This window comes from Dreissena polymorpha, chromosome 16 (assembly GCF_020536995.1).
Source record: "Dreissena polymorpha isolate Duluth1 chromosome 16, UMN_Dpol_1.0, whole genome shotgun sequence".
Lineage (NCBI taxonomy): Eukaryota > Metazoa > Mollusca > Bivalvia > Myida > Dreissenidae > Dreissena > Dreissena polymorpha.
In genome coordinates this window covers 27,043,192-27,068,539 of record NC_068370.1, presented here as the reverse complement: position 1 = coordinate 27,068,539, position 25,348 = coordinate 27,043,192, and the positions used below count along the sequence as shown (strand labels likewise).

Here is a 25,348-nt window from a genome sequence, read left to right as displayed (position 1 = left end):
CCTGTGCAGTGTGTTTTCAGGCAATTGTTAGTTATGACAAGTTGTGTATAAAAACGTTTAAAAAACAGTTACAAATAAACCGAGCTGTAGGATATGTTCACTTATTGACATCGATTTTACACACTTAAACTACTTAAACTAAGAACTATCCGTAAAGTCCTCAGCCACATTTGCCAAAACCCCCCTCCCCCCATATTTTCTACAAGACGAGTGCACGCATTTGCCGAATTTGCCTATACGCATAAGTGCATTGTTGTATATTAATTATATTATTCGCGGTCTATAGAAAACATAATATAAGGTGGTGGAGCTTGTGATATAAAAGCTGTATTATTTGCGCATTCTACTCGAGTCATTAAGCCTATCGTAATCCAGAAAGCATATACAGTGTGTTACTATCACCGGGCTAAAAGCATTTGCGTAAAGTTGTGTCCCAGATTAGCCTGGGCTGTACGCACTTGCTTATCATGGGGCGACACTTTCCCTTTACGCTGAATTTTCGATTAGAAGAGACTTTCCTGTAGCGATAAAAACATATTAGCGGAAAGTCTCGTTCCCGATAAGCCTGTGTGGACTGCACAGGATCATCTGGGACGTTAATTTCAGCACTCTCATTGAGCCTGGTTTTTCCTGTGTGTGTATTTGCTCATGTTTAAAAGCTTAACGACAATGGAGTATGCAAGCATACGGTAGTCATTCTTATTAATGTCAGTATGTGACGTAGTGTTACCTAATATATAATCTCTTAGCGTCTAACAATATACGATCTAAAAAGTATAATAGATAACAGAAAACGTTACAATTGACTAAACACTTAATTTTTAAATAATACAAGTAATGAAAATCCCGTCCTGAAAAGGATATTTCGAGTTGTGTTTTAGAGTTTACAAGTGTCATCGAATCTAAATTAATGTTAATGATTCCATGAAAAGAGTGTTGTTGTTTTTCTGTATTGTTAAATAAAAATTATGCGTGTCCCATTAAGTTTTACGTGAGCATAAATATATCGTATAGCAAGTTAAGAATTATATTTTTTAATGAAAACTTATTATGTTACAATATAGTTTACAATTGAAAGTGTGCATTTTTCTAAATATTTGAATTATATAACATTTGGAATTTCACAATTCACTAACGTTTTACATGTATAAGATATCAATACACTAAATTAACACCAACTAAATAGTTTGCGATAAAAGGAAGGCCATAAGCAATATATTAATTGTTTGTTCAATATAATGAAAAATTATGGTAAACTTTGCGCACCATACATGGTACTTATTGGCGCGTTTCATACCCAAAATAAACGTCGTTGACACATTTACAACAGGAAGTAAGCAGAGTTTAAAAACAAATTATCTCGAGTCAATGAATGATTAAATAATATTCAGTTATTATGACTCTCTTTACGTGAAATGGTTTTCAACTCGGAGAGTGAAATTTCAAATATTAAATGGGCACTGTATAACTGCAATATAATATATTTTCCCGGACGGTGGAGCTTCGAATATAAACTTGGGGCGATGGCTGGCGTTGAGTGTGGATAATACCGAGTTCTGGATTTGGATGTTGAATGCGTTTAATCGCCGATAACAATACATTTCTTGGAAGTGGAAAATACTGAAATGATAGGCACGCATTTTGTCAATTTTCTGAAGATCGATTTGTTTACGATTCTGAATCAAGCAAACTTTGTGGCGAAAGTATGCTATGTATTGGTGTTGATGAATCCATGCAAAGTTTTAAATGTGGACGTATGCAGTCCAACCTACATCAAACGACCGGAATCGGAAAGAAGCTGCAACGGGTATGCATTAAGTTGTGAATTCGGAGTTTGTATTGAAGGTACAGATACCATACGCTGCGAATGCGACCTTGGGGCTTCCGGTCAGTTGTGCGAACAGAGATGCTGTCGGGACTGCGGTCCGCACGGCTCATGTCGTGTAGTGCCTGGATATCAAAAAGAAGAGTGTCACTGTGATGAGAACTATACGGGGGTGTTTTGTGAAAGCCCTATCCACATGAAGACTACCAGTCAACGCTTGACGGAACGCAATACTTACCCGACCCACATTCCTTGCAAATGCGTTCACGGCTCATGCTATTCTTATTTAACGGGAACATGCAATTGTTACAAAGGCTGGACGGGCACCATTTGCGATATATCTTGTACGGATCATTGTGATCAAGGACGCACATGTGAAGAAGTCTCTGGCAAAGTAATATGCATTCCAAACGGAGTGGAGAAATCGAGTCATAACGCCTGCAGTTCCGACTACGTATTTAGACCGGAAGCAGAACGGTCATGCATGGATATTTTGTATTGTACATACGGCACGTGCGTTATAGATGTTAACGGATTCTCATGTATGTGCGATTTCGGTGTATCGCCAAGTCAGCGCTGTGAGCACAAGTGTTGCAAGGAATGTGGCGGCCATAGAGAGTGCATCTACAATGCAGAGCGAAAAGAGGAGCTGTGTTACTGTGACACAAACTACAAAGGGTCGATGTGTGAGATTTACAATTCACCAGGTACGAATTGGTCTAGATTTCGCTATTATTTTTAAAGACATACGTAATGCTTCATATTCAAACTGTTCAAAATTAAAATGTCCCAATATATTCTTTTAATTAAATAAAAGTGCTGCAAAATATTGTAAAATATACCACCTACACATTAATATAAATGTGTCCTGACAAAAAATATTCTAAATCGTTAGACATGTTGTTTAATGTATCTATTGTAATTTGAACTAATTTTCATATGTACGATATTCACGATTGTTTTGTAATTAATAATAAAATGTGTATTACCATATACTAAGGAACATAATTCCTTAAGTATGTCGAATCAAAACCTACTGCATCAACTACTTTTCTTATACGATCTATACACATTGTTACATATAGAGTCCTATAACTTGATGGTTGTGTTAACTTCGTATTCACAATTGACAGAGGATACTTAATTTAATGTTGTTGTTTTTTTAAATTGTTTGCTGGCAATGCACAAGGTTAACCGTAAACCTTCCATAGTTATCATCGCTAACATTAGGTATAGTTTGTAATCACGGACTACTTATTACGATCCTTTTTATTGATTACTCTGATATTTAGTTTTTATTGATTATTGTAAAAATTAAGCAACACTATTGTTTTTGTTATTGCGAAAAAGTTTTGAACAAGTTGTTTGCGAACCTTATATGTTTTATTATTGTACCGTATGAAATATTTGTTCTCGAACAGAATATGCTGCTATTTTTCCTTTATGTAGTCTGTGCTTATCATACTATAAAATATTATAATGTATTTCTCGATTTGAATTGGAAAGATGTTATCATAACAACAATTTAAACAGCTTATTCTATTAGTTTTCTTATATATCCAAACGTGTTCATCCAATCGATATAACACTTTGTAAGAATGTGTATCTACTCAAAAGTTAGGCTGTATTTGAATATGCATGCGTTTAAAATGAATTTTATCAGGTAAAATCATACAAAACTCTCGTTGCACTCTAGATGACACATTTATAACTCAAACATGATAGAACTTTGTCCTCATGTTTCTGTTCATTAACATATATAGCTATTTAAAAACAGCCTTATAGTGTAATAATAAGTATATCGATTTTAAATGACAGTTTTAAATTCCTGTAAATAATTATATTGAAATGATATGGAATTCGTTTAATATTATGAATTGTAAATCATTTTTGTTAAACATTTACTGATTTGTAATTTGTTAAGTCACCCAATCTACTCAGCCTTCCTAAAAGAGGAGCCTACAGTAAAACAAAATATTCCTTAAGACCAGTTGATGTATGGCATTCAACTATAATGCTCCTGTGCCAATCGTCTTAGTTTCGAGATTAAATAACATTAATGCGGCTCATATGGCATATCATTTATTTCAAGACAACATTTTTTCATCCCGAACATAATGATTTGTTATCGACAAGTTATGTTGGTAGGACTTAAATTCGTGGATGGTGGGTTTGATGTCCGGAAATACACATATCTTGCTTGGTTAAAAATTCATTTTTATCATACCACCGAATTGAAATCACCCTGATATAACGTTGTCTGATATATTTTTTATATCATGGTCAACAGGAAATTATTATTATCAGTCAAGTGTGCACTGCGGGGAATCACGTGGTCACAAAAGTACATCGTACGCACAAAATGGCGGAAAAAGCTCTCGCTTAATGACGAAAATCAAGGTATTCTCATATGCTTTAATATCAAAATAAATGATAGCTATGAACAGAGTACCCGCTTAGTCGCCTTATGTTCTCTGGTAATTGTCGTTTTTCTTAGATTTCTGTAGTTTTCTCAAACATTCAAGAACATAAACCATAAAATTGTACATCGTCTGAACATACTTTATTTTGACGTGTTTGCTATTCAAGACGAGAAACAACGAAATAAATACAACATTTTTTGCTTGATAACATGCTTAGAATATTTCGTACAAGGTTTTGCACGTTGTTTAAGCTTGTTTAGATCTGTGGCGAGGAATTTTGAAAATAGTACATCGTCTGAACGATTTTTGTTTGAGTACATCGTCTGAACGGTTTTGAGTACATCATCTGAACTGCTTCTGATTTTACTTTTAATGCGATGTTTATCATAATAAAATTGCAATAACGTCTGTGATCAGCCAAGCGATTTTTCGTCCAAATGACGTTCCGTTCTATGAACAGAAAACACAAAATCCTGTGTTATTTTACATGTTTACATAGTGTTTAATTTTATTAAATTAATTCAATTCAATTAAGTCATGCTCGAAAAAGGTTGTTATTGGCGTCACTCTGGAGAGCGGCGACTAGTATGTAATGCATTTTTTTTCGCTCATGGGAGGAGAAGTTATTTTACGGATCGATGTATATATTTTTGTTTTAAGAATATCTTGCATAGTGGTGATTTTTTGTGTAAGTTAGTGTAAATAAGAACTGCATTTGTGCCTATTACATGTATTGTACATTTATTACAACATTTATTGCCAATAATGCAAAGCTAATTGTTTTAATTAATAACTGATCCACAACTGATCACAGGGGAAAGATCACAGGACTTGGCAAATACGCGAAACTTTCTGGTTTTGTATAAAAACAAAACATAATCAAAATATATTTGTTTTGTGGTTTTTCTAATTTGCTTATTAGTGGAGAATCAATGAAGTACGATATTTGACGACCTATCGCGCAAGCAAGTTTATTGGAAGGCGTAGTGGTACGAAAACGTACAATGTATTAGTTTATAAATTGACATATAATAACGATCGCTATACACAACTTAATCAAATAGAAGTACATATATGATGTCAGCCGGAATAGCTCAGTTGGGAGAGCGTTAGACTGAAGTTGTTTACGCAACAAACATCTAAAGGCCCCCGGTTCAATCCCGGGTTCCGGCACGAACGGAACAGTTCGGCGGCTGACATTTTTGTTTCAGTCAGGTTAATAAATATAATCAAGCTTTATTTATGTAGACATTTTAAAATCCATATTACTACACTTGGACATTTTTATTAAAAGTAATGGATGCCGCGTGGTGACAACGTTAATTAAATTCTTATATACTTAAATATCTTATTAAAAATACACGTGTTTTTATATTAACAAATAAATGCAAACACCACATCTATTATCCATGTATTTTTATGGTTGTCTATCATAGCCCTAAGTACTATCCCTACCACATATAGAGCGCGAAGCGCGACATGTTTTATTGATTGTAACAATGAGTTGAGATAAAGGAAGCAGCCGCTTATCAAGGAGGAGCTGTGTCCCAGCAACCCGTTTCCCTAGAGTCAAGCACTCCTCGGAGTTTGTTTTTTAAGAACCACATATAGAGCGCGAAGCGCGACACGTATTACTATCCAGGTGGTATGGGCCCTTTAGCATTATCCGACCATTTCTTCCATAGTTATCTTCCTTAGAATTTGAGAAATTTTGAAATCGTTGTTCGAAGTCCAAATTTACATCCGATTGTTCCCAAACTTGCACAGGTTTTTATCAATGAGGACCTAACCCAAACTCTATATGAGCAATATCGGACCACAAGTACAGAATTATGTCTCTTTGAATTTAAAAATAAAAGTGAAAAACTGCTTGGTTAGGTGATTATGTCAACATTTTTCATCAGATTCTTTCCAAACTTACAGTGTCTTCATATTTATGAGCATTTTTACCTCATTTAAAATGAGAAACATCGGAACAATAAGTACAGATTTTTTTCTATTAAATTTGACAAAATAAACAATTTCCACTTGTTGAAAAGATTTCACAACTTTCGTCTGAATCTTTCTAAACTTGTTAAGTGTTTTATATCAGTATTACTCGAACCCTATTGAAAATGATGAATATCGGAGCAATAAATCTATTATGATCTTTTACTGAATTTCAAAGTATTGTGAAATGCAGCTTCTTCATGCAATTTACAGTTTTCCTTCATTTTTTTCAAACTTTTTCAGTGTTTTCATATCAATGAGTACTCAACCCCTACCGTAAATGAGCAACGTAAGCATAAGTTCAGAATCATCTCCCTTGAAGTTGAGAAAAATATGAAATTACGCTTACAAGATGAAGCAGATTTTTTAAAACCTACACAGTTCTGTTCCATTAATTAAAACTGCACACGAATGCCAGTTAAAAAGGAAAACCAATGTAAACAAAATGAACTATGAAATATTTGGGGGTTACAACACAAAATCATAGACAATGGTTATTTTGGTGTTATAACACAACATCATAAATAATGGTTATTTGGGTGTTATAACACAAAATTATAGATAATGGTTTTACCAGCATCTTTTTCTATTTTGTTTAATATAATCGGCAAATATATTAATATTTACAGTAGACAAAAATCGTTCCATGTAACTTCATTGAGTGCCTTTTACACTGAAATTCCCGACGCCCTTTGATGCTTTGCATCAATACTTATCTTGTTTATATATATATATATATATATATATATATATATATATATATATATATATATATATATATATATATATATATATATATATATATATATATATATATATATATATATATATATATATATATATATATATATATATAAAGGCCAATAATGTAATACGAGGTATGTCATTTGGACCAAAGATCCTTGGCTTTTCACATATTTATATTTAAATAGACCAAATGTAGTTTGCAGTCAAACTAAACTGAACTTAACATTTCTTTTCACATACTTGGCACATATCAGTGCTTATTAAAAGCAATGCTCGGCTCGAAACAGTGGCAGCTCTGATCTTTCGGTGATTTTCGTCAAGCTTCAATAATATATGTAGTATATAATATTAAATGTAAATCTTAGTCTGAAATACATAAATGTGGTAATCGATATATAATTATTGATGTGAAGATAAAATATTGATGTCATCAAATAAGTTGATATAATTAGATTTCTGTTATATATAGCTGTTTTTTTTATTTCAGAATGCGCAAACAGTCAAGTCGATCGCTTCATCGTTTGAAGAGAAAGCGCTTGAAAACATCACAGACAATACAATTAATTACACCAAAATACATTTCGTCAACTGCATGTCACACTGGAGTTTGTCTGCAACAAATTACACCTGTGCTAACGCCCATTAAGTCACCATTTCGTTCACAAGTGTATAATGTATCCCCACCCAAAAAGGGAACAAAGAAAAGCATTTCTGCAAGAGCTCTTTATGAGCAGCAGCCATCTTATGAAAAAATATGCCGTGGCATTCATGACGCTACTGAATCAGATTATGTTCTGAACATTAACAATGGATCAGTCAAAACGAAAAGCGAACAGTTAAGTGGAATCGATATCGTAAGAATCTCAAAGCTATGAGAATACTACAACACAAGCAGACAATTTAACGAGATACATATTCATAAAATATTTTGTACTAACGTATCTAAGATATGAAATAGTTGTATATCTACATCTCATATATTAACTCTTCTCAGATTCTACCACCTCCTTTTAATACCAATTTTATGAATTGTTATAGACTTTCCGAATGCTTTAAGAATGCTTTGTGCTATTTTATGCCAAATACAAATTATGTTATTGTTATGTCATGAAATAAAATGTAATGTTAATAAAGAAGTCATTATGACCTAGTGTTATATTTTATAAGAAACATCATATAAAGGCCCTCGAATACACGTATGTGTTATTTAATCTAGACTGGGGTCAGAAATGGCCGCACGCAGGAAGTAAAATATTTTATTGACTCGAATAGCTAAATAACTGATAAAATAACTTCTACCGGACATGTGCCCAATTTGATGGGGGGGGGGTAGATATAAGACATTAGAAAAAATCAGCAAATACACTTTACACAAGTTTTGATGCTTCAAGAGGAATTTATTGGATTAAAGCATTTTGAGGACTTATATATATATATATTTATCTATTTTATATCTAGTATACCCGGTACATGAATGTCTTCCTATCAGTATATACTGCTTTTGATAGCCTAGCGCAGTGTTGAAATTATGCGTTTGTAACCTTCACCTGGATGTGGTGCATAAGAACTAGTGCTAAGGGTATTTTCTACATTGTCAGATACAAGTTCCAATAGACAGCATCAATGCAGCAAGATTTTTGTTATAAACGAAAGTGTTAACAAGGTTTTCATATAGCCATACAAGGTAAACTGCCCCGCTCCCTAGTGGCCATGTTTTTCAACGGACCGTAACAATTTTCGAATTCAGCCGAGGTATCATAACAGCAAATGTTCGGACCAAGTTTCATGAAGATTGAAGTATAAATGTGACTTCTAGAGTGTTAAAAAGGTTTAACTATAGCCATGTAAGCAAATATGCCCACTGGCGGCCATCTTTTTCAACGAACCTGAACCATTTTCAAAGAAAGCTGATATCATTAAGACATACGTGTTTACCAAATTTCAAGAAGATTGAACTATAAATGTGATTTCTAGTGTTAACAATCTTTTCTTTATTTTGACCAAGTGACCTAGGTTATGAACTGGTGTGACCCAGTTTCGAACACGACAAAGATATCATTGGGACAACTTTTCATACCAAACTTCATGACAATCAAGCTATAAATGTTACCTTTAGAGTGTTAACAATGAAATATGTTGACGACGCATTAAGGACAAATGATGATCCTAAAAGCACACAATGAACCCCTTGTTCCCAGGTGAGCTAAACATAAGAAACTTAACGTTATGTGTTTTATGAAACAAATGTTATTTTTATTTGCACTAAACTAAATTTCCAGTACTTTATATTGGTTATGTCATAGTCAGAGAGGTCAAGATTATGCACATATACAGTACATAGATTGGCATGTTTACAAATTAAAATATATGACTGTTAGTTTAAATAAATTCTTTATCATAGTCATTCTCAAGATTTATTAAAGTCATATCACGGTGATACTTTTTCTCATTAATCCCTTGACCGGTTCGGCTGTTGTGGGAAATGAGGGACAACACTTCCTCCAGTCAAGTCTGTTGTGTGCTGCTTAGAGTAATTGATCCATGGAAAGGGATGTCCACTCTTACATTATCAATCCAGCTTTTCTTTTGACGGCCTCGTCGTCGACCTCCCTCTTACGTGCCCTGGAGAACAGTCTTGCACAGAGATTCGTGTCTTGTGACGTGTCCAAAACGAGCCAGCTGTACCTTAGCACAAATATTCGTGGTCATGGTAGGTTATTAAATTGCCCTTACTGAGGCTTGTTTCATTCCGTTCACTGTTGTTTATTTCTCAATATGAAACAATCGTAAGCAATCCAGTGTGTAATTTGTCCACTTCATATTGATGGCTTAATTTATTTGCCCATCGATATGTAGAGATAACATTACCGGATTCGATTTTTGCTGTTGGCATATACGGTAAAGTCTTCTTGGACCTTGTGTAGTACAATCTGATCTCAGTTCTGAAATTTAAAGATATAATAGCATACAGTTGACAATATAACAGCAAATACATTTTTAACACATTAAATAAATACACATTCACAGATGGGCATGAAGGATTTCTTTGTCTTTTAATTTTTGTAGAAAATTAAAAGAATACTAGCGTCATAAATAAAGTTATTGACTGATCACAGATGTTATTACAATTGTATTATGATAAACATTTCATTAAAAGTAAAAAACAGAAGCAGTTCAGATGATGTACTCAAAACCGTTCAGACGATGTACTCAAACAAAAAACGTTCAGACGATGTACTATTTTCCAAATTCCTCGCCACAGATCTAATCAAGCTTAAACAACGTGCAAAACCTTGTACGAAATATTCTTAGCATGTTATCAAGCAAACAATGTTGTATTTATTTCGTTGTCTGTCGTCTTGAATGGCAAACACGTCAAAATAAAGTATGTTCAGACGATGTACAGTTTTCATTGTTAATTGTTCCTGAATGTTTGAGAAAACTACAGAAATCTTAGAAAAACGACAATTACCAGAGTACATAAGGCGACTAAGCGGGTACTCCGCGCATAGTTATCATTTATTTTGATATAATAAAATAAGAGAATACCTTGATTTTCGTCATTAAGCGAGAGCTTTTTCCGCCATTTTGTTCGTACGATGTACTTTTGTGATCACGTGATTCCCCGCAGTGGTATGGGGGATGGTCATATTAATCGGAATCAAATATAAAGTAATCAATTTTAGTAAAATCCAATCAGATTCAACAAAACAAACAATTTGATACCAAGATGTCATATATTTTAAACACAAATTGCAACATAAACAGCAAAAACATCTTACAAATATTAAGCGCGCGTGCCCATGACGTCATTATTAACACGTCAAACGACAAAAGTCATATTCTTTCCCGCTAAAATTGCAGCTTTTTAGCTATGTTTCATTATTTCTTTACAATTGGGGACGTAGAGGTATGATAAACAGACAACATCTTTTTGCAATATATCAGGCTCGGAACGAATAAAATAGTTAAGCTTGATTGCAATTAGATCCAAATGTATCCGTGGCATAAATATAATCAGTCCTTGTTGCATTTTTTGAAGATTATATAAACGATTCCACAATTTGAACTCTTCACCTCCCGGTTATTAGTCAGAAACCATATTCACTCACACATTTATTGTACTTACTGGTAAGAAATATATATATAATATTAGCAGCATATGATGTGATTTATTTATTTACATTTTTTTTTGTAATTAAGCTTTCTCTATTTTTAAGAACACCCCCGAAAAGTTTATAAATGATCTGCACTCCTGTCATGTCTTGTCATCTTTGGCACTGCACCGGGTCATATCATTTTTTTGCATCAACATGTTGAATGTAAAGTCGAATTTCTCCACCAATACGATTTTTTTTTAAAACCCTTGCGGATATGTTACTCGGGAACATTGGTTGATATCATTTTCGGTGCAAAAACAGTTTCACTGACATTCCTTTGAAGAAATTTGTAAAAAAAAAAGTACTAAATAGGGGACAAGTCCCTGCATCGTCGACTTCAAATAGCCATATTTCAATAAATCCTGAATAATAATAACCAGGATTTTTCTAACATACATGATAATACCTCCTTTGCATATACCAGAAGATATTTTAATGCAAAAATGCCTTTAAACAATTATAGAACTGGATTCACTTACCCTACCTAAATCCAGCACAATATATCGGAAACTTCTCCAAGCACGTCCAACTTTTCACATAATATCGGGTTTCCGGGGTTGATAAAGGAAGTATCGACTCATAGACCAATGTATTAAACGGGAAAGCTGGTTAATTTTGGGGGTATTAATTGCCATTGCTAATTGTGATTATTTGTGTCTAAAATCTACTTATAATGAAACTATGATTAAGCACCTGCGCCAGTAATCTGAGGCTTTATGTGATAAATGTATACAAATTGGTTCTGACTGGGAACAGTCAGTGAAGAATCAGTGGATTTCAAAAGACTTTCCGTGGCCATTCAGAACCATGTTGTTCAAATTATTACTCAAATTAGATATATGTAAAGTTTAGGATAAAGTATTGTTTGATAAGGTTCAGTATAAAGGTTATGTTATGTAGAACTTGTAAAATTGTATTATTTTGGATATTTTTAAATTCACTTGGCTTAACTTTTATATTTGTGTTAGTTTATTTATACGGTAACAATTAACAATTGGTAAGTTTTCACATCTTAGTTTTGTAGTTTATCAAAGTTATAACAACTAGACACAAAAACTAACATTACAAACATTCCCATCTATTAAAAACATGTATTCTACTTTAATAGTTATTTGTATTATATATTCAGATTATCTGAAGAAAAAATAAATGTTTGACCGATAAACAAAGTAAACTAGTACTGTTTTAAATAAGTCATAGTAGAATTTAAGTACAATTGTTCCTTTTGAATTAAAATATATTTAGTTATGATGAACCACTCATCGCACATGGAGTTAAACATCTGTCTGCAAGTAAAATACAAAAAAAAAGTGAAGCGTCGTAATACGTTGGAAAAAACGCAAAGTTGCAATGACAACAACATATGAAGGAAAATACAAACATTTTTTTGCAATTAATAAAATGAATCCACTATTTTCAATACTAATTACACGCATTTGTATTATTATTCCGTTACTTAGTTACCGGGGCATACTTGAATCAACATTGACGTATATTAATTGTGTTGTTCATCCAATATTTTTTATTCAAAACGTGACGTCGAGTTTTCAACTAAAACATGTTATAATAATATGATTAATAATGCATACTATTACTCAAATTACTTCTCGGACAAAAACAAATTTGGTATTTTAATCGTTTTTTTAGGAAATTTCAAAGATTCCTAAAAGTTTGCCTCTGATGCAACAACCTGACCTAATACTCTGAAGTGGAGCAAGATAGCACTCAAACTTTAACATTTTTTGATTGATATGTAAATATATGTTTATATTACTCCGATTTTAACTTTCAAGGCTACTCTGAGTTGTTTGTCGAGACCTATTATATAAGTCTTCCTTTCATGAGACTGTTGATGATGTTTGGGATGTGTTCTGAAACTTCGTATAATCTAAATTGTCTTAAAAGGCTGTCAATCTCCTTCTCATTGTCGATGTCATTGATATATAATGATGAGCTCCACTACATGGATTGTTACTGAATGATGCGCAGTGGTGCAATCTGGCCCATGTACGATATATCCATGCGGCTTGTTGATCAATGTGATGCGGCTCCTTCAGCGTCTTATATTCAGTTTAGCAGGATGTAATTAAACATTTTCCCTGGAAGGACATCTGCGTTATATCTTTGTAGTATGAGCAGGAAATGGGTGCGCCTCTTTTGGAGAGCCTGATGAGGTGGCCCTCTTTGGTAACACTTCTTATGCACATATCTTGCTGAGGAGCGGGAAGAGAACCTCATTTAGCGCTTCTGCCAGTATGCTGTCTTATCTTGCAGACTTGCCGTTCTTTTATTGTTTAGTTGCTATGATTATCTCTACCTTCGTTGTTACTCAGCACTTGATTGGTAAATCAATTTTAATTGGTGGTAAATCCGTTTATTAAGCTATATGGTTCGGTCGATCCTATGGACTGTGGCTTTCACCGCCCGGTGACAAACACCCTCCAGCTGGAGAATTATCTTCTCTTAGTTTTTTTTTCGTTTCTGAAGCAATACGATTTTCACAGAATAGGTCGCCGTGGTGTAATGGATATGGTGTCCGCCTAGCGACTGGGAGGTCACGAGTTCGATCCCTACCTTGGAAGTGTTCTTTTGATCTTCTCCAAAGACAGCAAGTACTGGTTCTCGGCCATGGAAACGGACTCGACAGCGTTTATATAAGCATTAGGCTTTCGATGCCATCGAGCTAAAATAAATAGGTTTAAATCAAAAACAGAATTAGGTAGCTGACTATACGCCCAACTTTTCTTCAGTTTCAGTCGTGCTTGAGACCGTCCTTGCGTATCGAAGTACTTGCATGATATCAATTTCATAAAAATGCCCTTGAGAAATTTTGCATTTCAAGAATGAAAAATTACAATAATCGAAAAGAATTATTTTTGCCAACAAAAGTATTATGGGCTTCTACGAATGCTTCATCGGTAAATGATTGACTAATTTTAATTGGGAAAAGCTTCATACCAGCTCCAATTTCATTTTCCGCTTAAGTATATCATTTGCACAAAATTGTTTCAGGTGCTTTGATTTGATACCTTTGTATTTTATGGTACACTTAAATGTTTAAACTCTATATCTTAACAAATTTTCAATAGCTCACAAATACAATTACTCGCTCGGTGAATACATATACGTCAAACGGTCAAGATCGAATAACCACGTGCTTTTGTATTCAAATGCGTTGAATATTTACAGTTGAGTTGTTAATAACAAACGTATCGATATCATATTACAAAAAGTGTATAATTTGCATTATACTTCTGACGTAAACTTTTCTTATTGCAATATTTGTGTCAAGCAATTTAAATTACTTTCATAGCACTGAAATCAGCCAGTAAAATAGAAGATCTTTTATAATCAAATTAAACTACAGAAATCGTACGCGGTCAGCAATTAAAAAAAAACATTCACATATTATAACATTATCTTCAGGCGTTTGTTCAGCAATGTTGACTGTTTTGTTTATATTTAGTTAATTAAAAAATTAATTAAATAAGAATAACATTTTGCAATACGTGTTTCTTGGCATTGGGAAAATGTTGAACCAAATCAAAGACCTAAATAATGTATGCAAAAAATGTCTTGAAGAAGGATAGTGACGTTCATTCATTTTAAGATGGTATGCTCAAAACAAGAGTACTGAGATGATCGCTTGATTGACTTTGCAGACCCGATAACATACGACATTTATTGTTTTTGTTTTCTCATAAATAGCGCAATTATGTTTTTAATGCTATGCCTATAACGGTAATTAGTCCCATGTCCCATGTGTCACACGAATAATGGATGCATTTAGATCTCGGGCAACAATGGAATATTAAGTAATGTCACTTTTTTGCAAGACGTGTGTTGAACTTGTAGAACAACAAGTTTGTTTATTAACACTTTGAAATGTATATCATGTTAAATATAGACATATTTGTACAAATATATTAAAACACATATTTTTCTCAGAAACTACATTCTTACAGTAGTAATACAATTTGGTATAAAACATGTAATGCCGACATCCAGTCAATGTGTCGATCCATGCTTCTTTGGTAAAAAAAGCCAACCCCATGTGAACAGTTTGTTGGATTAAATTGCTACATATTTCGGGAAGCGGCGTCGAAGGCTTTTTTTGCATTTCTATTGTAATACGCTCCATAAGCAATATGTTAAATATATTATTCGTTCAGAGAAATCACGTTACCGATTAACTTTTTTTATTTTGGTCCTTATTTAGTGTAGTACATCTGAAGACTAAAATGTCCAAGCCGATAATCTTTTTAAAGACCTCTCTTGTGTGTTCACGCTTTTGTCAACATGAAAATATATCGTATTACTGCAATACTGTTAGGGCTATTATTATTGCTCAGTTGTCCATGACAAACACGTTTTTCTATGTCAATGATTAGGAGATTATTTAAAGAACTAAAGAAAAACTGCATGCATAACTCTGCCTGCATTAGTTTTTTACTTGTGTTTTTACACTGGGTCATTGCCGAATGATTCCAGTCAATTTCTCATTTTCGAACATCCAACCCTTACATAATAATAAAACTTTATATTATGCTTTCCTGGGTTTGATAGAGAAATATCAGTGAACTAAAACGGATAATTCACTGTTTAAAACAGTGAAAATTAACAGTGACAATTATCGATAATTTTAATTGTTGTACCGCAGCTATTTTTAGATATGCTTGGTTTCCCCATGGTGATCCCCAACTCTACTAACAGCGACTACTCTGCATTGGATGTTTATAATAACATACGGTATAGCCTATTATAACTCTGTCTGCATTAATATTTTACTTGTGTTTTATCACCGGGTCATTGCCGAATGATTCCAGTAAATTTCTCATTTTCGAACATCGAACCCTTATATAATTATACGTCTTTATGTTATGCTTTCCTGTGGTTGAAAGAGAAATATCAGTAAATTGAAACGGATAATTCACTGTTTCAAACAGTGTAAATTAACAGCGACAATTATCGAAAATTTAAATTGTTTTAACGCTGCTATTTTTTTAGATGATTGGCTTTTCCATGGTGAACCCCAATGCAACTATGGGCGACTACTCTGCATTGAATGTTTATTATAGCATACGGTATAGCCTCCTTAACATACATGTTATGACATATCGGTGCGCCAAATAGGGACTCGGATTGTCCTGGATGGCAAAAAATACAAAAATGTTTTTTTAAGCATAAAATAAACGGACTTAATGTGTTAAAGAATATAATATTTTATAATTATGTATTACATGAATTCCCCTTAGACATATACTGGGTACAATTATTATCTCCCAATCTTCATGAACCGAATGAATGGATGTGTGGTTAGTTGGTTAATAGGTGCCGTATCACATAAGATTTATTATGAAGCTTAAAGACGTAATACAAGAAAGTATTGGAATAAACGTACTGGTAATAAAGCAGCTTATTGTATTTTCAGAATCTTAAAAGTGATCCACCATGTTTCACTTAAAAAATGACGGACGTACCTTAAACATTCGTTATAAGTCATGGTTACAGTTCACATGATTGCTGTATAAAATTTAAGAATTGACACTTCTTGTTTTTTGTGCGATTCGATCAATCAGTTATCAAAATCTAGTGGTGTTATCAATCAAAATTGTCTTAAAGGATATTACATGAAAACGCAATTTCATCAATGCAAGTTCTATATGCACTTTCAAGAAATATAAGCAAACCTGTTATACGTTAGTATTAACATATAAACGTTACCTCACGAAAAGAATCCAATTGCCTTTTTTAGACTTGCATTATTTAGTGTATGTTTTCTAATTTTTCCTATGCTTTAGTAATTTAATCCTTTAAAAAAAATCTCGTGTAATGATATTTTGACTAATCACACGGAACTTGGGTCGATAGATGTTTTTGCGAAACATTTTAAAACAAAAGTAATTGTATTTATAATATTTAAATAGTTTTTTAATACAGTAAATCATAATCAAAACTAGAAATGGCGCAGCAGAGGCCGACGCGTATCTCCACGTTGCATAGATGTTATATTAAAAGGCAATTGTGGTTGGGCAAGGCCTATGTTGGTGGGGCCTCGGGGTGGGTAATTTGGACATGGATGGTCGAGATAAACCATGTTTTTATAAGAGATGTCCAGTATGTATTTGAATTCAATTGGTGAATAAATGAAAAAGTTATGTTAAAACAAAATTTTGGGTGGGCGGGGCGCCCGATGGTTGGTAATGAGGCCATGCATAGTTGAGATTGACCGTTTCGTCAAAAGAGACGTTCAGTATCAATAAGAAATGAAACGGTGTAGAAATTAAGAAGTGAATGTAAAATAACCTAAAAAAATGAGTGAAAATCTCTGACCCGGCTCCATCACAACCCCCCTAACTTTTGACCCGGGGGTCAGATCAAAATTCCAAATAGTGCACTGTCGCACATATGCTCATAGCTACCATAAGTTTAAGTTTCAAGGTTCTAGTGCTAATTGTGTAAGAGGAGATAGTGGCCATGACGGACGGACATACAGACGGCGGAGACAACCACATAATCCCTCCGCTCAAATTAAGAGCATGCGGATAATCAATGAAAAATAAGAATCAAAATACAGATAGTACTGGTGTGAAGATGCCTTGAAGAAGATGGATATAAAAGAATCGATTTAAGTCTATCTACATCACCACTATTGTGTATGTGGGAACGAAAGTTTTGGGTACGAAAACAATTTGGTTAGGAAAAAAAAGTTGAGTACGAAATAAAATGTGGGTACAAAAAAAGTTGGCTACGAAAAACAAATTGAGTACGAAACAAAATTTTGGGGTACGGGGAAATTGGGATACGAACAAAATTAGGGTACGAACAAAAATGTGGGTACACAAATTAACTAGGTACGAAAAAAATGAGTACGAACAATTTTGGGTACACAAAAAATGGGGATACGGGGAAATAGTACCCGTTGACCTTTCGATAAATTTGAAAGAGGACGGAAACCAAGCTGCCTTTACCTTTATCAATGGGCCTGGGGTGTGTAATATTGACATGGATGGTCGAGATGACCGTTTTGTCATAGGAGATAGTAATAATTTGAGGTCAATTGGTGAACAAATGAAGAAGTGATGTTAAAACAAAACCCACCTCAACCCCCATCGGTCACTTTCTCATCCTACACTATTAGCACTAGAGCCTTGAAACTAACAAACATGGTAGCTATGAGCATATGTGCGATGGTGAATTTTTATCTGTCCCCTGGGTCAAAAGTTATTATCATGTGCATCGCATGTTGTTAGTAAATTGAGTTTTTTTTTACCCATTTTACCCATTTATTACCCATAACTTTTAACCCAGGAGTATTTATGAGCTCATGCTCATATTTGTGGATACGTGGAATTTCAGATAAGATAATTCATTATCATTTTAAACAAATGAAATGGAGATGTTGCGTGAATGCGTACGCATGTATTTCTTCAATTTTAAAACTGTGTTTAAAAATTATGAGGTTGACCTTTATTCAGTTTTCAATGTAAAACATTACTGTCATTCCACCGGCATTGTGGAAATAGTTACATTTGGAGAAATGAACCTCTTTCCCGTATTTCAAAGCTCCATGTAAAATGTGACGTCCAAATGGTGTCAACTATCTAGTATCGTTGAAACTTAAAAGCGTGTAACACGATGCAAGCACGTTTGTATAGGCATTTCGAAAATTGTGAAGGCCGACAAGCAAACAATCAATCTACCACCGCTTGGTCAACATGTTGCCAATATTTGAAAGAAAACTGCCACCATTTCGAAGGCAAGCGGAATGTTGTACTTACACTATGCAGATTGCGCGCTTTTCTAGCAGCACACAATTCAGAACGAAACTAATGTGCATTGCAATAAAAGTGTAAAACGTGTTTACGTATTGTTGCATTTAGAACACAAGTTTACTCCTCCCACAGAAAGATAACATTAATAGCTTTATAAAGAGATTCCACGTGAATACGACCGCAATTGTATATGCCTATTGTGTGAATGTTTAAAAAAAATACATGTATGCCCTAAAGTACTTGTATTTCTGCGTGAGGTGGAGAGGTCGGGTTGTCCATTACAGCCATTTTTTTGGTTGGTCTAATAACATTTACTCTTCTGCTTGCATAATATAGTTGATACTTTACTCACACATAAATTTGTTAGATGAATCAAGATCTCGCGCACATACTTTAAGAGTCTCGAATAAGCGTTGCGCAATTTTGCTACATTATGGAAGCGATTGATGGAAAGGTTTAAAGCCTGTTTACACAGGATTAATAATTTTTTTTTTAACGTTTATCAATTGTGTGCCAAATAAATCTTTGTGAAAACATTACAAGTGTTATTGGTGTTTTTCTTCAGAAGGGGAGAAGGTACAGTGGTGGTTCTATCTGCTTGTCACCCTGATCCCAATCCTCGTGATGACGCTGCTTACGTCACTGTTCCTCATGTATCTATGGAAAAGGCGCGTCATCGTTGTTCTGAAAGCTGTCAGGTTGTTTCAAGCGTACGATGATGACGGTAATTATCTGAAACTGGACATCTTAGAAAGTATAGATGTTATATTGTCTAGCTGCATGTAACTTGTTTTTGGTGTAAAGACTGTACATACATCTGGAAACGTTGTTTAGGATTTGAGAATATCAAGCGTCTCTTCCCGCTTTCTTGAAATAAAACATATGTAGCTTTATCTGTTTTTATTTCTCTTACAGACGAACGTCAATGGGACGCTTTCATCTCGTACCGCTCCAATACCCCGGACGAAGATTACGTCATCCAAACGTTATTCCCAAAACTAACTCGAAAAATGGGTTTCAACGTGAACGTCCATTATAAAGATTTCATTCCGGGAAACGGTGAGACCATAATTATAAAAGTATTGTGGACAAGCAAAATAAAACACTAGGTATTTGCCAAGATTCATAAGAGTCAAATATATACGAGAAGTAAGAGCGTAATCGTGCGCAGCGAGACTTGCTCATACAGAATTGAACCTCTTATTGCTTTCTTTCGAAATAATGTCATGTCTCCGAACTAATATGCAATACGCCCGGTGTTTTTTTAATATGACGTTTAATGCTCCATTTTATATCCAAAATTTATGAACGCCTCAATATTTTCAAAAATTAACACCGGATTAATGTTCGCCGACATTTTTTCATACAGATTTGATATAAATATTATAGCGCTGAATTTTTTTTACATAAAGCCCTGTTTTCCCGGCACACGCACCTTTAAAACGCTATACCAATACCAGTACTTGTGCACTTAATATATTGTAAACAATGACGGTTGAAATCCTTTCGTGGGAATTTTTCTGGTAACCAAGAGCGACGTTAACGTTCATGAAACCTTTCATTCATAAATGTATATATGCGTCGGGTGTCAAAACCAGCATCACCGGATGTAAAATCTATTTTTGACCTGCCTGCATATTATCCGCTGCTGTGTGCACCCGCCAATTACAATGTAGTTAAGAATGGATTCCGAACCGGTAAGTCGATTACATAACATCAGAACATAATATCCCTTCCAAAAAGGGCGCTATGCTGCTTAATAGTACATGTATATTGCAAAAAAGTGAAGCTCCCCACATATAATGTCGCAGTTTATAACAATACAAGTCATGTTTCATCTTTTGTAATGCAGCTTGAAGTTTCGTATCTTTGAAAAGTATGAAAGAGGTATACATTTAAACAGATGAAACGTTCTTTAAAACATTCATATCACTGGTAAATTTGTGGACGGTTTTCCTTCAATAACTTTTTTTATTCCGACGTCTACGATCTTGAAACAAAAAACCGAGGGAAGCACAAACACTGGAGAGCCGGAAGGGCGTATTCATTTAAAATAATTACAGATACAAAGTGGCTTACCGGGTGAAAATATCCTCTCTTCCTTCAAGAAAACACAATAAACGACGCCATCTTTGAAGTTTTGTTCCAACTTTCTTACTTAAACGCGGTAAGCTCCCGTATACGCATGCCCCCCTGTCTGACGGAGCTTATAAATGTGACATATGGAATTCAACTGCGAACAGCGTTCAATTGTAATTTAAGGTCATACATCTCTGCTAAATCCTGCCTAACATACTTCGTTCATTGTTTCTCAAAAAGGCATTCCACGTAAGAAATACATATGTCTCGCCATTTGTAAATCAAGAATACTATTTATTATATGTCATAAGCGTTCGGCCACATTGCCACTTATTGAGCATTCAGTGTAACGTTAAAATATCATTGATAGAATCAATGTGTTTAGGTCAGTGTATACGGTCTAACACTATCGAAAAGTATATTTTTGCGGCGAACGAAAAAACGTGTTCTTAAATTAAATGAAATTTACCAACAGTTTGCAAGGGAAGTGAGTATTTACACTTCTAAGAGAGTCCGCAAAATCATAAACGTATCACTTGTTCACATTTCATAAATGAAGTTTTAACGGCTATCAAACAAGTTTATTAGAAAATGCTTTTACTCTTTATTTGAATATGTTCACTCTAAGTAGTATTTTAATTCACCTGCGGACATCAATGGGTCAATATAATACTCACAAAAGTAGCAGTATGACTACAAACAGTTCAATACGAATTAATCCAAGCTAAGGATAATCTTTTACATATTATTTTATTATACATTCAAATAGTAGTCCATAATACAAAAACATATTTCGTTTGCGAAATACTCCACATGAACTGTGTTACAGCAACTTACAGTAACTATGTATTGTATTATCTGACTCACCAATCAAGCAGGTTGAATGTCCGTTTTCAGGATCGATATAATATACTGATTTAGGGGTTTGAAATTGGCAAGGGAAAAATTACTGAATCAAGTTAGCTCGCAGCATTTTGTTTTCGCAAAGGAAAACAATACCCGTTTGAAACTTGCAATTAATATCCTAAATGGGTGGCTAATTCAAGTAAGCAAAATTCTTTTTTTTATACCAGAAATCACCAACAACATCATATACGCCGTAGAGAACAGTCGTCGCACGATCCTTGTCATCTCCCCTCACTATCTCGCGAGCAACTTCACCAAGATGGAGTGGCAGTTGGCACAACAGAAAATGCTTGAGTGCAAAAATAAGATAATCCCCATTCTTCTGGAAGATATCTCGTCGTACAAAGACACCATTGACCCCAACCTGAAAAGTATTCTAGACTCTGGTAGGTTGTGTAGATTTTCTTTCGGAATGTACGCAATGAAAATGTTCCCTAAATAGTCAGTTCAGTGGAATGGTATGGGATTAAATTTGCACTACGGTAATGGATTTGCCTCGGTTTATTGTTATTGACTTACTTCTATATCTCACTACTTGTTCATACAGCTGATTTTTTTCTATAATAATATAATAATACCTCCTGAAAACATTGTATTCTTTCTCGGGTTTGTTTTCAGTAACATACATTGAATGGCCAGGAGACCAGTCTAAAAAGGTCGATACGTTTTGGCAACGAATAAATCTGTCAATGCCAAAATTGAAGAAACAAGCCTCCTGTTACATGAGAAGTTCTGTTCAAAATGGTGGACTCAGTCAGCCGATAAATTTGACAAATGAGAATTCAGAAAATTTCAACAACTCATTTGAACTTGATTTAATGACACCAAGGTATGACAACAGTGTTCCAGAATGTACAGGAGTGTAACATTGTAAATGAGGAAGAGATACTTGGTCCTGATGAACTGGACGTTACGCATGTGTCTGACAAACACACGCGTAATGAGATTAAGGAAAGAAATGATGGCAGAGGACCGAAAACATTGGAAAATGCGGCTAAACGAATCGAAAACGATAACATCTTCAAAAGCGATGTTTAAATATGGCCTTATATTTATTTTTGTGTGTGATAATTTTTACGTCTTAAACATGTAGCATATCAGTAAGACACGTAAACCTATGGTGGTTAGATATATGATGACTTTATCATGAATTGTAGCAATATCAAAATTATCATCGTGTAGTCCTATTAAGGGCATGGATTCAATACACACTTTGAATGCAGAATCGTTCTTATATTCCAAACGTTGGTTAGCCATATGTATAACAAAACGCTGATTTTATATTATAAAAAATACAATTTCAGAATCTCACGTTTACGTTATTACGAAATGAAGTCAATGATATTCGACTATGAAAATATATTGAGAATTAAAGGCATGCATTTGAGATGTGTATGCCGTTGTAAATACCGCTGCTCTACAGAATCAAAGTTTCAAACATAGTATGTTCTAATTAAGATAATGCCAATGTATCTGGATCATGAATCTATGTATGGGCTGTATGTTTGCAAAATATTCAAATTATAAGCATATAGTATATAGTTCCTGTAAATTCAATTAGTAATTTGTTTTTTCTTTAATTTTGGATAAGTGTTAGAATTTCGATTTCGACAGAATTTACAATAATAACGTTTCAACGTACAATGCTTAACATTTCTTAACCAATTTATACATTGTATAATAATGCACGATACATTGTTTAATGAATGTTGAAAAACGGTTAATAGTTGATACAGTCGAATATTAAAGCAATAATATGATTCTGAGTCTTTCGTTTAAATGGCCAAAATGTTTGTATTAACAATTGCTAAATGTATGCCATAGTCAATGCTTTATATTTTACAAGCTGATACCGTATATATATTTATCAAACGAATCGTTATAATTTATAAGTGTAAACCCAGTTTTTGAAATACGTTTTTCATTTATTATTACAAAAAATGTTCTATAACTGTATATATCATATGTGCCACAAGTACTGTTATTTATTCCTCTGATTTTATTTTCGACATTATTTTTAGTTAGTTTAAATTGTTTGAGGCTAAAATTATGTTCATAGCCATGTCGATATTTTTTAGGATGAACATTAAATGTATTGTGTTATATAAACGACATAATTGTTTTTGTTAAAAGTAGTATGCTTACATAACAATGTTAGCTTAGCCATGTTTATTCTTCTAAGATATTGAAAAGAGAACAGCTTAACCTTATTTTTGACTTTAAACAAATATAAATGTACATCTATAATCTTCAGTTTATAATAAGAAACTTTTATTTAAATTTTCGAAGACAACGTGATATATGGTTATTTATGACTAAATTAAAGACTTGAATACAAATTATAAGATATTGTGTGTAATGAATAAATGAAATAAATAAATATTTTACGAAGCAGTTTTGTGAAGTAATCCTTGAAGGTGACTGCTTATTATATCTCTATTCAGAAACACATTTCAGTATTTTTTCCTGATTGCTGTGTCTGTATTTAAAGACTGCTTGTATTCTAATAAAGCATGAACAAAATCTTATACACGTTGACACGTTCAGTGTCAACAATTCTTAATACATATATGAACATTTGTGCACAAGTCACTTTAAAGGGTTTATTTATGTTTACTATTGTTTTTATTTTACAAACATTAACAAAATATATCCGCAACGTTCGACACCATAATGTTTCATTTATCGAAATGCCCATAATTCGGATGGAGTAATAAAGATTCAACACCAGCAAACAATTGTAACGCTGTTTGCTCGTGCTTAAGTGTCAATATCCGGTAAATAAAACAGCAGCAGTATTCATTTTATTCGTGGATGTTATTATTTTCTTAATATTTTTGCCAAACCACTCATTTAGTAAAGCCTGATCTATGTAAATAGTTAAATACAGTGTGATACCAAATGTAAACGAATTATTTAATGTTATTGACGAATATCTTGTATAGATAATTCTTAAACAACTCATACCGATGGTGTTGATTATTATATTGACCACGATTATGTTGTTGTAGCTGTAATCGTCCTCAGCATTTTCATTATCCTTATAATCTTCTGTCTGCTCCTTCCCCTCTTCATCATTATCATCATCATGAAAACAGTTATATATTCTAGTAACCCATATTATTCTCAAAACAAGAGGAAATAGATTTTTTACCCTTTGATACACAATGCGCAAATTTCAATAAAGTCAATGGAATATTATATAAATGATACCAAAATCGCAGTTCTATAGTGTTGCATTAAAATTATAGTGATCATACACTACGAATACAACGAAGAGTTTTGGAATGAATCATATGTAATTAAGTATGCATCTTGCGTTTAGTGCAAAACTGTCGTATCTGGTATTGGTATGTTTGATAAAAACGATAATACATACTACGCACTCAATCGACATGATCTTTAAGTCAACAAATGTGAAAAGCCACGTCATAAATAGAGTAT

General features: G+C 33.7%; 1 protein-coding gene and 1 non-coding gene across 2 annotated transcripts; both read left to right on the top strand.

The window, feature by feature from the left end:
* Positions 1-1,418: 1,418 nt before the first annotated feature.
* Positions 1,419-24,189, top strand: LOC127861526 (delta and Notch-like epidermal growth factor-related receptor). The gene is made up of 5 exons (XM_052400088.1): positions 1,419-2,532; positions 19,485-19,643; positions 19,835-19,978; positions 22,072-22,290; positions 22,523-24,189. The coding sequence occupies exons 1-5, from the start codon at positions 1,626-1,628 to the stop codon at positions 22,768-22,770; spliced, it is 1,677 nt and encodes a 558-aa protein (XP_052256048.1). The 5' UTR covers positions 1,419-1,625; the 3' UTR covers positions 22,771-24,189.
* On the top strand, positions 5,332-5,421 carry Trnaf-gaa (transfer RNA phenylalanine (anticodon GAA)). The gene is given in 2 exon segments: positions 5,332-5,368; positions 5,386-5,421. It is a non-coding gene; the product is annotated as a tRNA-Phe (tRNA).
* Positions 24,190-25,348: the final 1,159 nt, after the last annotated feature.

Coding starts and splice junctions, on each gene's coding strand:
- LOC127861526 (XM_052400088.1), top strand. CDS start 1,626: ATGATAGGCACGCATTTTGTCAATTTTCTGAAGATCGATTTGTTTACG. Junction 2,533..19,484: donor TGAGATTTACAATTCACCAG/GTACGAATTGGT, acceptor GTTTTTCTTCAG/AAGGGGAGAAGGTACAGTGG. Junction 19,644..19,834: donor TCAAGCGTACGATGATGACG/GTAATTATCTGA, acceptor TTTCTCTTACAG/ACGAACGTCAATGGGACGCT.